Raw genomic sequence first — 19,481 nt, forward strand, 5'->3', positions numbered from 1 at the left:
CTCACTTTTTTCTATTGATTTATATCACAATATAAGCTCACTATATGTTAGTTCACATTTTAAATATTGCAACTGAGAAAATATTCAGTTGTAGAAATAAAAGAATTAACTACTGTAAAATATGATCAACTTGAAATTACAGAGATCCATCATCTGAATACATACAGTTGTAATGCAATTGTATGGCATTAAACAGAGTTGGATATAAATAAAATTAAACATATCTGGATTGTGTAACTCAAATAGAGATGGAATGGAATAACAAAATCAAAATGTATTCTTCAAAGTAGAATTCAATATTTGTTGTTTTTCTTTTTCCCATTTGTTCATATGACCTTGCTTATCTTAGTGTCCTGATTTTTCATGCTGGTGGATAACTACACTATATAGCTTATTCAGTTTAATGTTCAAGCATTTCTATACTACTTTCAACCCACAGGCATTGTTTTTTTAAATTAACTTTCAAAAATATTCTGTTATATATCACTTATTCATAGCTTGCTAAAGTGTACATAACATTATTTTCCAACAAGGTACTAATTATTTACTGATTTAACCACAGTTTACACATTTTTTCAGACAGCTACTTATAAGTACATGGTTATCAAGCTAAATCCAGAAGGAAAGCGACCTAACTCAGACCTCATGATTTGTGTTGGGTCCTCTGATCTATCTAGAGTAAAATGGAAGGAAATGATTCCTGAAAGATGTTTTTGGATAACTTCATTTGTGCTGTGGTACCCATGTGTCTTGTCCCCAAAGACAGAAACACAGGTTCACTAACATAGACAAATAAAATAAAAAGAAAAATCAGAGCCTAATATGATTTGAGTTTTTATTCAATACTCATTTTTGTAATAGTTATTTCCTTCCCTTTAGGTGAAATGTTGTAAGATATTACAGAGTCTAAATTAGGGCATAAAACCTAATTTTGAAATAGTCAAATATGGGCATAGATAGGGCCAAATGGCTGAATGTTTGCTTATAATTCAGATATAAATTATATAGCTACATCAGCTATTTAATCACATATCAAATATTAGAGGACACAAACAGGAAATATTTAGTTTTCTCAATTATTGCATCTGAGAAATCAAACAAGACAATAGGGATTGAGGTTTAAGTTCGTTTTCTCTTTCTATGACATAGTATTGGATGGTCTTTATGGAGGTCTTTTGGAGGCCAAAAATCTCATCTCTAACAGATCTACCTCGCAGAACTCACATAATCCTAATAACATGTTCTGTTCTCCAGTTCTAAGTCCACAGAGTTATGCTTTATGATCTCAGTATATATGTTGACATCCATGATCCTGCTGTTACTTGACTTAGAAAGCATTCTCTTTATAGCCAATCTCCCTTCTTCTGGAAGGCACCACTGAAATATGGCCTGCTTTCTTACAGGGACCATATAGACACTACCAATGACAATGATCCAAGTAGGCTATATGCGCTATCCACATCCACATCTTCTGAAATCTACTCCTTTCACCCTTTGCCTGGGACATTCCCCTCCTCTTATCCCATCCACATCTTTTGGGTCTTATCTCCAAAATGAAACTCACTTGCTATAAGGGCACCTATAGCCTGCTCAAGACCATTTTACTATGTCAATCCTACTAATCCATGATCACGGGAGATCTTTACATCTTATGATATCTTCTTCAATTTCTTTTTTTAAAGACTTGAAGTTCTGTGGGAGGCCAGATCTCACCTTTTCCAGGGTTCTTATCAGGAGGACAGAGGGATAAGAAAATATTAGATAGAAAAATAGTGAAGAGGAGAAAGACAGAAACACAGGATAGCTTTGGGAGGATTCGGGTCAATAACCAATGGCCTTTTCCATATATTCAAAATACTTTTTATAATGTGCCAAGGGGAGAGGCAAAATACCTCCCCCCTGCAAGATCAAAGCACACTGTACATTCAAGTGTAGACCCTTCGAAGCACCTGGTAAATATGCCCGTGGACAAATCATCTCCTTTTGCAGACCTGCTGTGTAAAGCAAGCTCAGATTTTCTGACCCTGAGTAAGAGCACACTAAGAAACCTCTGTGGACTCCAACAAAGTTCTTGTTATACAGGTCTTTCACTTGCTTGGTTGTGGATATTGTGAAGAGATTTTTCATTCTCCGATTTAACTCTATGCCTATTTATCACATGTTTATAAAGGAGGCTGTTGATATTTTGGAGTTAAACTTGTATCCATCCACTTCCCTGAAGATGTTTTCAACTGTAGGAGTTCTATGGTAGAGTTTTTGGAATTGCTTATATGTAATATCATATCATCTGCCAATATAAGTATTTTTATTTCTTCCTTTCTAATTTGTATCCCCTTAGTTTATTTTAGTTCTTTTATTGTTACAGCTAAAACTTTAAGTACTATACGGAAAGAGTAGACAGCCTTGTCCTGTTTTGGATCTTACTGGAATTGTTTTGAATTTCTCTCCATTTAATTAGGTGTTGGCTGTAAGTTGCTTTTATTATGTTTGGGTATATTCCTTTTTGCCGATCTCTCCAAGACTTTTATCCTGAAATTGTCAGAGGCCTTTTCTGAGTATAATGAGATTATCATGTTTTTCTTCTTTCAGTTTGCTTTTATAGTGGACTACACTGACAGATTTTTGTTTGTTGAACCATTCCTTTATCTCTAGGATGAAGCCTACTTGATCATAGTGGATGATCTTTTGGGTGTGTGCTTGGATTTGGTTTGAAAATATTTTATTATATTTGCATCAGTGTTCATGAGGAAAATTGTTCTGGAATTCTCTTTCTTGAGTCTTCATGTGGTTTGGTTATTAGGGTGACTGTGGCCTCATAAAATGAATTGTCAATGTTTCTTCTGTTTTTATTTTGTGTAATAATTTGTGTAATAATTTGTGGAGGGCTAATATTAGCTCTTCTTTTAAAGTCTGGTAGAATTCTGTGCTAGAATCATCTGGCCTTGGAATTTTTTTTTGTAATTGTTGTTGGGTGTCTTTTAATGAATGCATCTATATCCTTAGGGGTTGTAATTATATTTAAATTATTTATCCGATCTTGATTTAACTTTTGAAGTACAGGTTTTTGAAGGATGAATTCATGAATATTTGGATTACTTTGTTATCTCTTGTTATGTCTCCCTTTTCTGAATAACATTTCTGATTTTGTTAATTTGGATATCCTCTCTGCCTTTTTGTTAGTTGGGATAAGGGGTTTGTCTATCTTGTTGATTTTCTCAAAGAACCATATCTTTTTTCCTTTTTTTATTTTGCAGTGTTCTCTTTGTTTCTATTTTATTGATTTCAGCCATTAGTTTGATTATTTCATGCCTTCTCCTCCTCTTGGGCACATTTGCTTCTTTTTCTTCTATAGTTTTCTGGTGTTCTGTTAGGTCTCTAATATGAGATCTCTCTAATTTCTTTATGAAAGCCCTTAATGCTATGAAATTTCCTCTTAGCACTACTTTCATTGTGCCTCATAAGTTTGTGTATGTTGTACACTTATTTTCATTGAATTCTAGAAAGCCTTAATATCTTAATTTTGTTCCTTGACCCAGTAGTGATGCAGTACAGAGTTGTTCAGTTTCCATGAGTTTGTAGGCTTTTTTTGTTTGTTTGTTTCTGTTGTTGAAATACAGCTTTAATCCTCTGTGGTCTGATAAAGTACAGGGAGTTATTTCAATTTTCTTCTATCTGTTGAGACTTACTCTGTGACTGAGTATATGGTCAATTTTGGAGAATTTTCCATGACCTGCTGAGTAGACAGTACATTCTTTTGTGTTTGGGTAAAATGTTCTGTAGTTATCTGTTAGGTCTATTTGTGTGAAAAGATCTGATAGCTCCATTATTTCTCTGTTTAGTTTTTGTCTGGATGATCTGTCTATTGGTGAGAATGGGATGTTGAAGTCTCCCCCTATTCATGTGTGAGGATAAATGTGTGATTTAAACTTTGGTAATGCTTTTTTGACAAATGTGGGTGCCTTTGTGTTTGGGGCATAAATGTTCAGAATTGAGACATCAATCTTTTTGAATTTTTCATTTGATGAGTATGAAATGTCCTTCTTCATCTCTTTTGATTAACTTTAGTTGGAATTCTATCTTGTTAGAAATTAGAATAGCTTAAAATACAAACAAAATCTGATATTATGTAAAATAAAACATTGCTGAATTTTCAGAAATTAAATTAAAAAGCAATGAAATTATACAAAAGGAGAGAATCAGTTTGAGTTGAAGTCAGGTGTTGTATTGTTTTCTATGACACTAGAGACTTTACTTGAATGTTTACAACTTACATAGAACTTCTCAGTATTTTCAGGGCAAACTTGTTTACTAAATCACAGATGGTCAGACCTCTCATTATAGCACTTGCCCATAGATGAAACCCATTGTGCTTGCAACAAATGTGTTTTGAGCACATACAATGTGCAAACCATTCTATTAAATGCTAGAGAAATATGGGCAAGTAGTAGTGAATGCACTCCTGCCCTCAGGGAGAATTCCAATTGGGGGAGATATATACAAATGATAACTAATAATACAGTAGGAGACAAGTTAGTGATAAGATAATCAAGATCATTGTCGTTCCAAGGAAGAGGCAATTAAATTTAGTTGGAAGTGGGATATGAGCTGCCTTCCAAATTTTAGATCTACTTTTAATAGGCAAATAAAAGAAAAGAGAGGACCGTCTGGTTTTGCACTCCATCATGCCATTGAAACTATACTCTGAAACATTTCCAATAACCTCTAATTTCTGTCTCTAATAGGCTTTCCTCTGCCTTTCGTCCTTACTCGATTTGCAGGAATTGACTTGAAAACTTCCTCCTTCTCTGGTTTCCTGTTTTTTTATTTTTATTTTTATCTTTTATTTTTTGATTTGTGAATGATTTTGTCTGTTTAATACATCTGACAAGAACTCATATACAAGAAATTGGGACATTGAGAAAACATTGGCTCCCCAGGACAGTGGTGGTACATGGCGTTAATCCTAGCACTTGAGAGGCAGAGATAGGCATATTTCTGTGAGTTAGAGGCTAGCCTGGTCTACAAAGCCAGTTCCAGGACAGTCTTCAAAGTGACAGAGAAGCCCTGTCCCAAAAAACCAAAAGACGGAGAGAGGGAGAGAGAGAAAGAGAGGGAGAGGGAGGGAGGGAGGGAGGGAGGGAGGGAGGGAGAGAGAGAGAGAGAGAGAGAGAGAGAGAGAGAGAGAGAGAGAGAGAGAGAGAGAGAGAGAGAACATTGGCTCAACATGAATTAATCCACAAGAACTAGGATTGGAGGGAATTGGAAAAGATTACATAAACATTTTTAAAAGTTGGAACATGCAAACAAAATAGTCTGGCAAAATCTGTATTAATACTTATGATGAGTTGTTGTGATATTGTGTTCCCCAATATATCATGCACCCTAATAAATTTATCTGGGGTCAGAGAACAGAACAGCTACTAGACAGACATAGAGGCCGGAAAATGGTGGCACTCACACCTTTAATCCTATCACTTGGGAGGCAAAGATACATCTGGATCTCTGTGAGTTCAAGGCCATACTGGAAACAGCCAGGTGTGGTAACAAGAGCCTTTAATCCCAGGAAGGGATGACAGGAAGCAGAAAGGTGTGAAAACCAGGAACTAGCCTGGATAAGCTTTTAGGCTTTTGTGCAGTAGTTCAGCTGAGATTCATTCTGGATGAGGACTTGGAGGCTTCCAGTCTGAGGAAACAGGATCAGCTGAGAAGTAAGCCAGGTGAGGTTAGCTGTGGCCTGTTCTGTCTCTCTGATCTTCCAGTGTTCACCTCAAAAAAAAAAAAAAAAAAAAAGAAAGAAATTAGAATAGCTACACCAGCTTGCTTCTTTAGTCCATTTGCTTGGAAAATCATTTTCCAATCCTTTACTCTGAGGTAATGATTGGTGTTGAGGTTAGTATCTTGTATGCAGCAGAAAGATGGTATCCTTTCTATTAGCTTGTGTCTTTCTTTCTTTCTTTCTTTCTTTCTTTCTTTCTTTCTTTCTTTCTTTCTTTCTTTCTCTCTCTCTCTCCCTCTCTCTCCCCCTTCCTTCCTCCCCCCTCCCTCCCTCCCTTCTTCCTTCCTTCCTTCTTTTCTTTCTTTTTTAAGTTTTTTGAGACAGGGTTCCTCTGTATAACCCTGGCTGTCCTGGAACTCACTCTGTAGACAAGGTTGGCATCAAAGATCTGCCTACCTCTGCCTCCCAAATGCTGGATTTAAAGGCATGCACCCCTTCTGCCTTGCTAGCTTGTGTCTTTTTATTGGTGATTTGAGTCCATTGATATTGAGAATATTAATAACCAAACCAATGGCTGTTAATTTCTATTATTTTGCTGTTGTTGGTGGCGATAGTGTTTGTGTGTGTGTGTGTGTGTGTTTCCCTTCATTGGAGTTTGTTGATGTTAGATTATTTATTGCCTGTGTTTTCATGGATCTAGTTAACTTCCTTGGGTTGGAGTTTCCCTTCTAGTACCATTTGTAGGGCTGGATTTGAGATATTGTTTAAAATTAAATTTGTCATGAAATGTCTTATTTTCTACCTCTATAGTGATTTAAAGTTTTGCTGGGTACAATAGTCTGGGCAGTCATCCACAATCCCTTAGCATCTGCAAAACATCTTCCCAGACCTTTCTTATTTTTAAGGTGTTCATTGGGAAGCTTAGTGTAATTGGAATACATCTGTCTGCATGGATTACTTGGACTTTTTCCTTTTCAGATTTTAATAGACTTTCTTTATTCTGTATGTTTAGTTTCTTGATTATTATGTGGCATGGGGACTTTATTTTTCTGCACCAATTGGTTTGGTGTTCTCTTCACTTTTTGTATCTTTACAGGCATCTCCTTCTTTAGGTTGGGAAGTTTTCTCTATTATTTCACTGAATGTATTTTCTGAGCCTTTAAGCAATGATTCTTCTCTGTTGTCTAGATTCTTCTCCATCTTCTATTGCTATTATTCTTTTTTTTGTAGGCAAGGTGCCAGAGTCCACAATCTTTTTTAGGTTTTCTCCACTTTGGTTTTAAATACAATCTGCTTTAGAATTTTCTCTCCAAATTACAAATATAATTTTTAAGCTATCTATATCACTGCCATTCTTTTTTTATTAAGATTTTTTAAAATTCATTTTGCATTCCAGTCACAGATCCACCTCTCTTCCCTCCTCCCACCTCTCAGCACCCTCCCCCCAACTTACCTCCTGATTCCCTGCTCTGAAGAGGTAAGGCTGCCAATGAAGAGTCAGCAGAGCATGGTACATTCAGCTGAGGCAGGTTCAAGCCCCTCCCCCTGCATCAAGGCTGTGCAAGGTGTCCCACCATAAGTAATGGGCTCCAAAAAGCCAACTCATGCACAAGGGATGGATCCTGATTCTACTGTCAGGGGACCACTTAAGGAGATCAAGCTACACAACTGTCTCATTTATGCAGAGGAACTAGTCCAGTCCTATGGAGTCTCCATAGCTGTTGGTTTAAAGTTTATGCGTTCCCATTAGCTTGGTTTGGTTGTCTCTGAAGGTTTCCTCAATACAATTTTGATGCCGCTTGCTCATAGAATCCCTTTTCCCTCTCTTTGATAGGATGCTTGGATCTTGGTCTGGTGCTTGGCTGTGGATCTCTGCATCTGCTTCCATTGGTTACTGGATGAAAGTTCTATGATGACAGTTAGGGTATTCACCAATCTGATTACTGGATAAAGCCAGCTCAGGCACCCTCTCCATTATTTCTTTCTTTCTTTTTTGGTTTTTCGAGACAGGGTTTCTCTGTGTAGCTTTGCGCCTTTCCTGGAACTCACTTGGTAGCCCAGGCTGGCCTCGAACTCAGAGATCCACCTGCCTCTGCCTCCCGAGTGCTGGGATTAAAGGCGTGCGCCACCACCGCCCGGCTCCATTATTTCTTGTAGTATAAGAAAGACTATTAAAACCTGCAAAGGAAAAAGTCCAAGTAACCCATGCTGTCATCCCTGTGGTTTCCTGGGAAAGTCCCTGGCACCTGGTTTCTCCCTGTCCTCATAATGTCTCCCACTATTAAGGTATCTCTTTCATTGCTCTTCCACTCCATCTTTGTTTCATCTTGAACATCTCATTCCCTTATGTTCTCATCCCCCATCTCTTGCCCTCTATTGCCCCTCCACACTCCAAGATTACTTATTGAGATATCATCTATTTCCCCTTCCAAGGGCAATCCATGCATCTCTCTTAGGGTCCTCCTTGTTAACTAGCTTCGCTGGAGCTGTGGGTTGTAGTCTAGTTATCCTTTCCTTTAGTGTCTAGTATCCACTTATGAGTGAGTACATACCTTGTTTGTTTTTCTGAGTTTAGGTTCCCTCACTCAGGATGATATTTTCTAGTTCCATCAATTTGCCTGCAAATTTTATTATCTCATTTTTTTTTTTTTTTTTTTTTTTTTTACTGCTGAGTAGTAATCCATTGTGTATATGTACCATATTTTCTTTATCTATTCTTTGAATGAGGGGCATCTGGGTTGTATCCAGGTTCTGGCTATTACAAATAATGGTGCTATGAACACAGTTGAGCATGTGTCCTTGTGGTATGATTAAGCATTCCTTCAATATATTCCTAAGAGTGTTATAGCAGGGTCTTGAGGAAGATTGATTCTCAATTTTCTGAAAAACTGCCATACTGATTTCTAAAGTGGCTGTACAAGTTTGCACTCCAACCAACAGTGTAGGAATGTTCCCCTTGCTTCACATTCTCTCCAACATAAGCTTTCATCAGTCTTTTTGATCTTAGCCATTCTCACAGGCATAAGATGGTATCTCAGAGTCATTTACACTTTCATTTCCTTGATGACTTGGGATGTTGTGCAATTCCTTAAATGTCTTTTGGTCATTTTAGATATTTCCATTGAGAATTCTCTGTTTATTTCTGTAGCACATTTTAAATTGGATTGTTCATTATTTTGATGTCTAGTTTCTTGAATTCTTTATATATTTTGGAGTTCAGCCCTGTGTCAGATGTGGGGTTAGTGAATATCTTTTCCCATTCTTTAGTCTGTCATTTTGTCTTTACCATGTCCTTTGCCTTACAGAAGCTTCTCAGTTTCAGGAGGTCCCATTTATTAATTGTTTCTCTCAGTGTCTGTGTTACTGGTGTTATATTTAGGAAGTGGTCCCCTGTGCCAATGCATTCAAGGCTACTTTCTCTTCTATCAGGTTCAGTGTAACTGGATTTATGTTGAGGTCTTTGATCCACTTGGACTTGAGTTTTGTACATGGTGATAGATAGGGATTTATTTGCAACTTTTACATGCTGACATCCAGTTATGCCAGCACCATTTGTTGAAGATGTTTTCTTTTTTCCATTGTATATTTTTGGCTTCTATGTCAAAAATCAGGTGTTCATAAGTATGTGGATTAATTTCAGGACTTCAGTTCGATTCTATTGGTCCACATTTCAGTTTTTATGCCAATACCAAGCTGTTTTTTATACTATAGCTCTATAGTAGAGCTTGAAGTCAGGGATCATGATGCCTCCAGAAGCAGCTCTATTGTTCATGATTATTTTAGTTATCATGGGTTTTTTGTTTTTCCATATTAGGTTGAGTATTGTTCTTTCCAGGTCTCTGAAGAATCGTGTTGCAATTTGATGGAGATTGTATTGAATCTGTAGATTGCTTTTGGTAAGATTGCCGTTTTTTACTATGTTAATCTTATCTGTCTATGGGCATGGGAGATCATTCCATTTTCTGTTATCTTCTTCAATTTCTTTCTTCAGAGACTTAAAGTTCTTGTCATATAGGACTTTCACTTACTTAGAGTTTCCCCTAGGTATTTTGTATTATTTATAGCTATTGTAAAGAGTGAAGTTTTTATGATTTCTTTCTTGGTTCATTTTCCATTTTCATGTATATAGGAAAACTACTGATTTTTTTTTGAGTTAATCTTGTATCCCCCCACATTACTGAAGGTGTTTATCAGCTGTAGGAATTCCCTGGTAGAATTTTGGGGGTCTCTATTTATGCTATCATATCATTTGCACATAGTTAAAGTTTGACTTCTTCCTTTCCAATTAGTATCCCCTTGGTCTTTTTTTGTTGTTTTATTGCTGTAGCTAGAACTTTGAGTACTATATTGAATAGATATGAAGAGAGTGGACAGCCTTGCCTTGTTCCTGATTTTAGTGCAATCACTTTGAGTTTCTCTCCATTTATGCTGGCTGTTGGCTTGTTGTAAATTACCTTTATTATGTTTATATATGTTCCTTGTATTCCTGATCTGTACAAGACCTTTATCATGAAGGAGTGTCAGATTTTGTCAAAGGCTTTTTCAGTATCCAATGAGATGATCATGTGTGTTTTTTCTTTCTGTTTGTTTATATGATGTATTACATTGACAGATTTTTGTATGCTGAACCATCCTTGTAGATAAATTTTTTTAATCTATTCTTGGATTCAGTTTGCTAGTATTTTTGCATCAGTGTTCTTGAAGGTGATTGTTCTGTAGTTCTTTCTCTTTGTTGCCTCTTTGTGTGATTTGGGTATCAGGTTAACTGTAAACTCATAAAAAGAGTTTGGTAATGTTCCTTCTAGTTCGATTGTGTGGGACAATTTGAAGAGTATTGGTATTAGCTTTTCTTTGAAATTCTGGTAGAATTCTGTGCTGAAACTATCTGGTCCTGGGCTTTTTTTGGTTAGGAGAATTTTAAAGACTATTTCTGTTTTCTTACTGGTTATAGGTCCATTTATATTGTTTAACTAGTAATGATTTAATTTTTGCATGTGGTACATATGCAGAAAATTGTCCATTTCTTTCATATTTTCCAATTTTGTGAAGTACAGATTTTTGAAGTATTACCTGATGATTCCCTGTATTTCTTCATTGTCCGTTGTTATGTCTCCCTTTTCATTTCTGATTTTGTTAATTTGGGTGTTTTTTCTCTACCTTTTGGTTAGTTTGGATGGGGATTTGTGTATTTTGTTGATTTTTCTCAAAGAATCAACTCTTTGTTTCATTGATTCTTTGTATTTTTCTCTTTGTTTTTATTTTATTGATTTCAGCCTTCAACTTGATTATTTCCTGGATTTTATTTCTTCTGGGTGAGTTTTCTTCTTTTGTTTTAGATCTTCCAGGTGTGCTGTTAAGTCACTAGTATGAGATATCTCCATCTTCTTTATGCGGGCACTTAGTGCTATGAATTTTCCTCTTAGCACTGCTCTCATAGCATCCCATAAGTTCATTGAATTCTAAGAAGTCGTTAATTTTTTCTTTATTTCTTTCTTGGCCCATTGGTGATTCAGTTGAGCATTATTCAGTATCCATGAGCTTGTAGGCCTTCTGTAACTTTTATTGTTGAAATCTAACTTTAAGCCATGGTAGTCTGATAAAATACAGGAGGTTATTCCAATTTTTCTATATCTGTTGAGATTTGCTTTGTGAGTGAATATGTGGTTGATTTTAGAGAAGATTCCATGGGGTCCTGAGAAAAATGTATATTCTTTTGTGTTAGGGTGGAATATTCTATAGATATCTATTAAGTCCATTTGATTTATAGCATCTGTTAGAACCTTATTTCTCTGTTAAGTTTTCTGTCTGTCAGACCTGTCCATTTTGGGGAGAGTAAGGTGTTGAAGTCTCCCACTATTAGTGTGTGGGGTGTGAGTGCAATTTAGGCTGTAGTAATGTTTCTTCTACACAAGTGGTTGTCCTTGTATTTGGGGCATAAATATTCAGAATTGAGGCTTTATCTTGTTGGATTTTTCATGTGATGAATATGTAATGTTCTTCCCAATCTCTTTTGGTTGATTTTAGTTTGAAGTCTATTTTTTTTTTAGATATTAGCATAGCTGCACCAGCTTGCTTCTTAAATCTATTTGATTGGAAAGTCTTTTCCCAGCCTTATACTCTGAGGTAGTGTCTGTCTTTGAAGTTGAGGTATGTTGCTTGTATGCAGCAGGATGGATCCTGTTTTTGTATCCATTCTGTTAGCCTGTGTCTTTTTATAGGCAAATTGAGTCCCTTGAAATTAAAAGATATTAATGTCCAGTGGTTGTTAATTCCTGTTATCTTTTTGTGGTAGTGTGTGTTTATTTTACTTCTTTGGCATTTGCTGCTCTTGGGTTATGTATTACCTGTGTTTTTGTGTTAGCATCTGACTTCCTTATGTTGCATTTTTCCTTCTAGTGTTTTCTGTAGGGTTGGATTTGTGGATAGGTATTGATTAAATCTGGTGTTGTCTTGGAATTTTGTGTCCTTTGTCTATAGTGATTGATAGTTTTAATGGGTATAGTAGTCCAGGCTGGCATCCATGTTCTCTTAATGTCTGCTTTATGTCTGTCCAGGTCCCTCTTTTTCAGAGTCTCCATTGAGGAGTTGGGTATTATTCTGATGGGTCTGCCTTTTTTAAGTCATTTGGCCTTTTTCCTTTGCTGCTCTTAATATTCTTTCTTTATTCTGTATGTTTAGTGATTTGATTATTATGTGGCAAGGGGACTTTTTTTTTTTTGGTCCAATCTATTTGGTGTTTTGTAAACTTCTTGTACCTTCATAGCCATTTCCTTCTTTAAGTTTGAAAAGTTTTCATCTATGATTTTTTGAATATATTTTCTGTTCCTTTGAGTTGGTATTCTTCTTCTATCACTATTATTCTTACGTTTGGCCTTGTCATAGTGTCCCAGATTTCCAGGACCTTTTGTGTTACAACTTTTTGCCTTTAGTATTTTCTTTGAGTGATGAATCTATTTCCTCTATTGTACCCCTCACACTAGAGATTCTCTCTTCCATACTTGTATTCTGGTAGTTATGCTTGCATCTATAGTTCCTGTTCATTTACTTAGATTTTTCTATTTCCAGCATTCCCTTAGTTTGTGTCTTCTTCATTGCTTCTATTTCAATTTTCATATCTTGAATTGTTTCCTTCACCTGTTTAATTGCTATTTCTTGGTTTTCTTTAAAGGATTTATTGATTTTTTTCCAATTTTTTGTTTGTCTTTTCCTCAATTTCTTTAAGGGAATTTTTCATTTCCTCTTTAAATGTCCCTATCATCTTCATAAAGTGATTTTTATGGTCACTTTCTTCTGCTTCTTCTACATTGTGATGTTCAGGTTTTGCTATTTAGAATTGCTAGGTTCTGGTGGAGCTATATTGTTCTTTATGTTGTTATACGTATTTTTCACTGGCATCTACCCATCTCTTCCTCCAATAGGTGCAATAGTGCCTGTGTCTGAGGGAGCTGCTCTTGGTCCAATCTGTGCTGGCTGTGTCTGTGTCTCAGAGCACCAATCTTGGTCCAGTCTGAGCTCTTGGTCTAATTGGAGCTGTCAGATTCTGTGTCTAAGTGAGCCACTCTTCTTCTGATCAAATCTAGAGGATTACCTGTCCCAGGGAGTTGTTCTTGGTCCAATCAGAGCTGGTGGATTCTGTGTCTCAGGGAGCCGCTGAGGTTGCAGGGGGATGGTCTTAGGATAGGGAGTGGGTCTTGTAGATTGCAGGGTCTGATTGGGGTTGTTGGTGGGGGAGGTGTGCCTGCAGGAATCTTCCCTGCTGGCCTTCAACTGGGGCATCAATGGATGGGGTAGGGAGCACAGATTGTACCTCAGGGCCTATATCCCAGAGTCAAGATTCTCTGTATTCATATTATTCTTAACTTTGGTCTTTCCACAGTGTCTCAGATTTTATGAAATTTTTTAGTTTAGGATTTTTTTTAGATTTAACATTTTCCATAACCAATGAATCTGTTTCTTCTATTGTATCTTCAATGCCTAAGATTCTTTCTTCCACCTATTGTATTCTGTTGTTGATGCTTGCATCTGTAGTTCCATTTCACTTATGCAGATTTTCCATTTCCAGAGTTCCCTGTCTGTGTTTTCTTTATTGTTTCTATTTCCATTTTCAGGTCTTGAACAGTTTACTTTACCTGTTTGTTTTTTCTTGGCATTCTTTAAGGGATTTATCTATTTCCACCAGATTATTTTTTTGTGTTGTTGTTATCTTTTCCTCCATTTTCTTAGGGGAATGTCTTTTTATTTCTTCTTTGAGGAACTCTACCATCTTCATGAAGTTATTTCTAAGGTTATTTTCTTGTGTTTCAGCTGTTTTACAATGTTCATTTCTTGCTGTTCTAGAATAGCTGGGCTCTGGTGATGCCATAGTGCCCTTTGGGTTGTTAATTTTGTTCTTCCACTGGCACATAGGCATCTGTATTTGGCATGATTACATGTCTAACTGGAGATCCATATGTTTACCTTTATTGGATGCTTATTTTGTTCCTTGGTTTTCCTTCCTCTCTGTTCTTCTGGCCTAAGTAGCCTGAGGTTCTGGTAACTATAGTACCAGAACCAAAGGTACCAGTAGGTAAAGAAATACACCCCGATTCTGCAAAAAGAGTCAGTGAAAGAAACACACTTTGGCCCTAAAATCAGAGAGCAAAAAATATAACGTGACCCTGAAACTAGAGCCAGAGAAGCACGCATTGTTCCTGAAATCAGAGTCAGTGAAAACAAAAAACAAAAACAAAAAAACACACCCTGGTCCTGAAACTAGAGCCAAAATGTTAAAAATGGCTATTGAAAGAAACACCTTGGCTCTGAAACCAGAACCAAAGAAACACATTCTGCCTCTGATCAATTGAGCATGAAAGCAATCAGTAACTGGGTAGGAAAACCAACCAATCCTTGAGCACAAAACCAACCAATCTCTGAGCATGAATTCCAGCCAGTCTCTGAACTTCTCAAAGCTCAGGGATTGAAATCTGACTAATTCCCACCCTGAAAATCTTCACCCTGGAAATCTCCACCACTAAGAATCCCTATTTAAGCACTGTGCTGAAAGATGGTGGGCATTGAAGAAACTCATTATGGAGTTTGCTTTTTTTGTGGCAAAAGTTATCCACTGGGCAAAAAAGTGCCCTTATTTTGACTGATTGATATATATAAACTGGACATGCAGGATTCATAAGAAGGTGACCACTGAACTTTGCAAGGTGAGATAGTCCTTCAGATTCCTGTTTCATAGAAGAAACTGCCAGACATTCTACAGGACATAGAGAGAAGCAACTGAGAGACTCTAGGACTGTAGGCTGAAAAATAGATGCCCTAACATTGCAGAAGAACTTTGGGTGACTGTCCAGGCAGCCAGCTGTCTCTGTCATTCAAGATCTTTGGAAGTTGCTTACAATGCTCTTCCTGTTTACTTAGGTAATATTATATCCTTCTGGTGTCTTTAATGCATTTGAAGACTAGATAGTTATAATTTTCCTTGGTTATGATAAAAATAAATTAGATATGAAACTTTAGACTCTCAAATATAGGATAGATAGAATATTTTCTTTAATTTTATAAGATATAAATAGACTAGATATTGTAACTGTAATTCTTACTTGATCACTATTCTATTAAATGTAATTTTACTATATTGAAGTTACAACCTTCCTTTTAAATAGAAAGAAAAGAGGAAATTAGTGATATTGCTCTGTAGGCTATGAATATGTGTTGCTCTGATTGGTTGATAAATAAAGTTGTTTGGCCAACAGTGAGACAGAATAGGGTTAGGTGGGACATTCTAACTAGAGAGGAGGAAGAAGAAAGGCAGAGGAGGAGATGTCAGCCCACTTTTCAGGGAGCAGCATGTAATGGCACACAGGTAAAACCACAGAACATGTGGCAACATATACAGTAACAGAAATGGGCTGAATTTAAGTGTAAGAGCTAGTCAGTGGTAGGCCTGAGCTAATGGCCGAGGAGTTTTAATTAATATAAGCCTCTATGAGTTTACTTGGGTCTGAGCAGTTGTGGACCAGGTGGGACACAGGAAAACATTTATCTTCACTGTGCCTGTCCAGTTGGAAGCTTCCTTTTTTCACCCTGGCAGAGCCAGTCACTCTCCTGGATTCCTCCCTCCAACATAACTCTTGAATGAGTTTTCAGTGAAGACATTCTTTTGTCAGAGTGGAGCTGAGGAACAATGGACATCTCTGCTGAGAAACTCCCTTAGTGGAGTGGATCAGAGAATTAACAATTTTTGCTAGAGTAGGAGAAGATTGCTACATTTCTGCAGGGGTTTCCCCCTTAGAAGGATGAAGCAAAGAAGAAACAAATTTTGCCAGAGCAGAAAAGAAATGGACTTCTGTGCTGGGAAACTCCTTTAGTGGAATGGAGCAGAGGTGCAAAAGACATCTCTGCTGGGAAACTATCTTAGTGGAATGGAGCAGTGCTGTACTGTAATGGCTTTCTTGGAAAGGAGCAAGATTGAGCCAACCTGCAGGGAGATCATCCTCCGTTAGAATACAGTTATGGGTATTCTCTGACTTCCTACAGTCAGGATACCTTTCTCTCCAAAGTTGTAATGCTTGCAGTGACTAGTGAGTCTTTAGGTGTTGTAGGGTATTTCTGCTATTGTTTTTGTGGCCTGCAAGGCCTCTGGGGTTTTAGATGCCAACTTTACCCCTGCAGTTCAAAGTACTTGTGTTTTCTCTGGGATTGTGGGTACATGCTAGGTCTCTGAGATTTCTAGAATGGTATGGCTGTAAAGCATAAGTTTTTTTTCCAAAGCTGTGGGCTGGGGTATGGAGCTCAGGAGAGGGAGTGCAATTGTTGGCTGCTGTTGGGCCAGCTTTAGGGAATGTTAGCTGTCAGTGAGCAGTGTTTGACCTAAGGTCCCTTGAGGTGGCCTTTCCTTGGGTTAGGCAGATGTCTTTTGCAAAGTTGTGGGACAGATTACAGTCCAGGGGAGGAGGTGCCCTCTGAAGCTGTTGGGTAGGCATTAAGGAGTGTTAGTGGGCAGTGGGTAGTATATTACCTGGGGTCCATAGGACCAGCATGGCCTATGGTAAAGCAGCTGGAGTTGTGGACAGGAATATGGAGCCCAGAGGAGAGGGTTCAGTCTGGGTCTGGGGTTCCTAGCTACCCTCTGGAAAAGCAGTTAGTTGTCGGCCAAAATATGGAGCATGGGGTAGGGAGTTACAACTTTCTTAAACCAGTATTTCTAATCTCAGTCTAAATATGTATCCTTGTATTTACAGATAAGTGTAGCTCTCACTCTTCATCAAAGAAAACTCTTTTAGTAAATAAATAAAGAAAATTAAATTACAGAAAGCCATAGCTTGTTGGTATACAATGAACAAGCAACTATGAGGTGCCTAAACCAAATGGATACATACATCCTCAATTCCTGTACCTATGTATGGGAAACATCATGGAAGAGAGGTTAGAACAATTCTAGAAACCAGCCATGAGGATATTTCCTGTGAGATTATGTACTCTATACAGGACAGGAAAGCTGTTCAAATGAATTCTCAATGGTATGATAGTCTAAATAAGGCTTGAGTACTAACAGCACTAGTAGATAAAGCCACATGAATGGAGGAAATACCACAAATACCTAGACCTTGTCCTACAGGTTATTACTGACTGCCAAGAGAAGGATAATCAGTCTTCAACATCAATGAGCAACATAACTGGTTATTCAATATGAATTAGTCAGTCCTAAAAACATATATAATAAATACATATTAATATATATATATATATATATATATATATGAGCAAAACTAAATGTAATCAGCAGGTTTCAGTCACATAGTTATAAGTATGTATACATATAACATTAATGATTAAATTAAATATAATAGAGATAATACAACAAAGTATCAGAAGAACTCACAGAAGAGGAAAGGGAACCATAAGACAGGGACCAATATTTTGTTAAAGCAGGTTGAAAAAGATAAAATTTTATTATAAATTATTATAAATACCTATGAGCTCTAATGATAAAATCCATTATTTTATACAATTAATAAATGTCAGTAAATTAAAATCAATATATTAAATTGGTAGGTAGATGAGCTACAATGTATAAACTTATTAAATGAAATCATGAGTTGTATCCTCCTAATTATTTCTTTTCACCTTCATAGGTTTAAGGCCAAGACCTATCTGTTTTTTTTGTCCTTCCTCTTTGCTATTGAAGAGATCAACAGAAACCCCCATATTTTACCCAACATAACTTTGGGGTTTGATGTGCATAATGTCGCTTTTATTGATGCAGACATAATGTATGTTTCTTTAAAGTGGTTATCAGGCATTGACAGAATGATTCCTAATTACAATTGTAGAAAAGAGCAAAAATCTGTAATAGTGTTTACAGGACCATCATGGACAACCTCCGCTCTTATTGGATCATTGCTTGAGCTGTACAAATTTCCACAGGTGAGTATTGTAGGATTGTAGGCATAGAGTGAAATGAATTGATTACTCATTCAGTGATAATGACATATTCATGAGGAAAATGAAAAATAGAGACTGAATTCATGCATCATGCAAAAATTATGTTTAAAGTTACTTGCTCAGTGGTCTCTATTAGGAATAGACTGGTGGTAGAGGTTGTAAAAGACAATGTATATTTCAGAATATGAGTCTCCTTATTAATATTTCAAAAAAGCTGAGGAATAGGAAGGTAACTATAACTGTGAGGTAAGTCAATCTTCCTTCCCAAAGCAGCTATTGTGTGGTGCAAACATCTTCATATTATTATTAACTCTCTTATTCCCTTAGCTCACCTTTGGACGTCATGATCCCATCCTGAGTGGCAATATCCATTTAACTTCTTTATATCAGATGGCACCAAAAGACACATTTCTGGCCCATGCTATGATCTCTTTACTGATTCATTTCCGCTGGAACTGGGTGAGGCTTTATATCTCAGAAGATGAAAGAAGCATTCAGTTTTGGTCAGACTTTAGAACAGAAATGGACAAGAACAGTATCTGTGTGGCCTTTGTGGAAATTATATCAATCAGTGAATTGTCAGTATCTCCAAATTCCTGGTCATATCATCATCAGATCTTGAAATCACCAGTAAATGTGATTATAGTCTATTTTGACTCTGATTCTCTGATCACATTCTTTCACCTGGTAGAAAAATCTTTAATGACACACAAAGTCTGGGTTATGGCCTCACCATATTATTCTTCCAAAATACAATGGAGTATATTTCTTCATCCATTTCATGGTTCTCTCATGTTTTCACACCATCATAAGAAAATCTCAGGTTTTAGAAAATTTATCCATACTGTTAACCCCTCTAAGTACCCCAATGACATTTACTTAGCTATATTGTGGTCTTTCCTTTTTGCCTGCTCATTTTCTAAGTATGACTGTACTATACTGGAGAACTGTCCACTCAATTCCTCCTTGGAAATGTTACCTTATCCAGTTATTGATACAGCCATAAGTGAGGAGAGTTACAACCTATACAATGCTGTGTATGCTGTGGCCCATATTCTTCATGAGATATTACTTCACCAAGTTGAATTTCAGGGACTAGGTGGTGTAAAGGAACTGATTCATTTCCCCTGGAAGGTAATGAACATTTTTTGGATGGCATAAATTATAAGAAAGATAATTTTCTAAAGAAAGAATCATGGGAACAGAAAGTGAACAGTTTAGGATGTGTTTTTATAGAAATCATAGAAAAAAAAACTCCTTTTTCACTTTGCAATAAGTCAGAATAAGACTGCCAATGATATATTGAAGAAGAAAGGACCAGCATTAAACA

General features: G+C 36.8%; 1 protein-coding gene across 1 annotated transcript in view; it reads left to right on the plus strand.

Moving 5' to 3' along the window:
• The window catches only part of LOC114685137 (vomeronasal type-2 receptor 116-like), a 70,625-nt gene that overhangs the window by 42,493 nt on the left and 8,651 nt on the right, over positions 1 to 19,481 (plus strand). Inside the window, exons 2-3 of the mRNA XM_028859755.1 lie at positions 17,842 to 18,133; positions 18,479 to 19,285. Of these exons, the coding sequence (XP_028715588.1) occupies positions 17,842 to 18,133; positions 18,479 to 19,285 (1,099 nt within the window). The remainder of the gene's footprint in view (positions 1 to 17,841; positions 18,134 to 18,478; positions 19,286 to 19,481) is intronic.

Source organism: Peromyscus leucopus, chromosome 22, assembly GCF_004664715.2.
Source record: "Peromyscus leucopus breed LL Stock chromosome 22, UCI_PerLeu_2.1, whole genome shotgun sequence".
Taxonomy (NCBI): Eukaryota; Metazoa; Chordata; class Mammalia; order Rodentia; family Cricetidae; genus Peromyscus; species Peromyscus leucopus.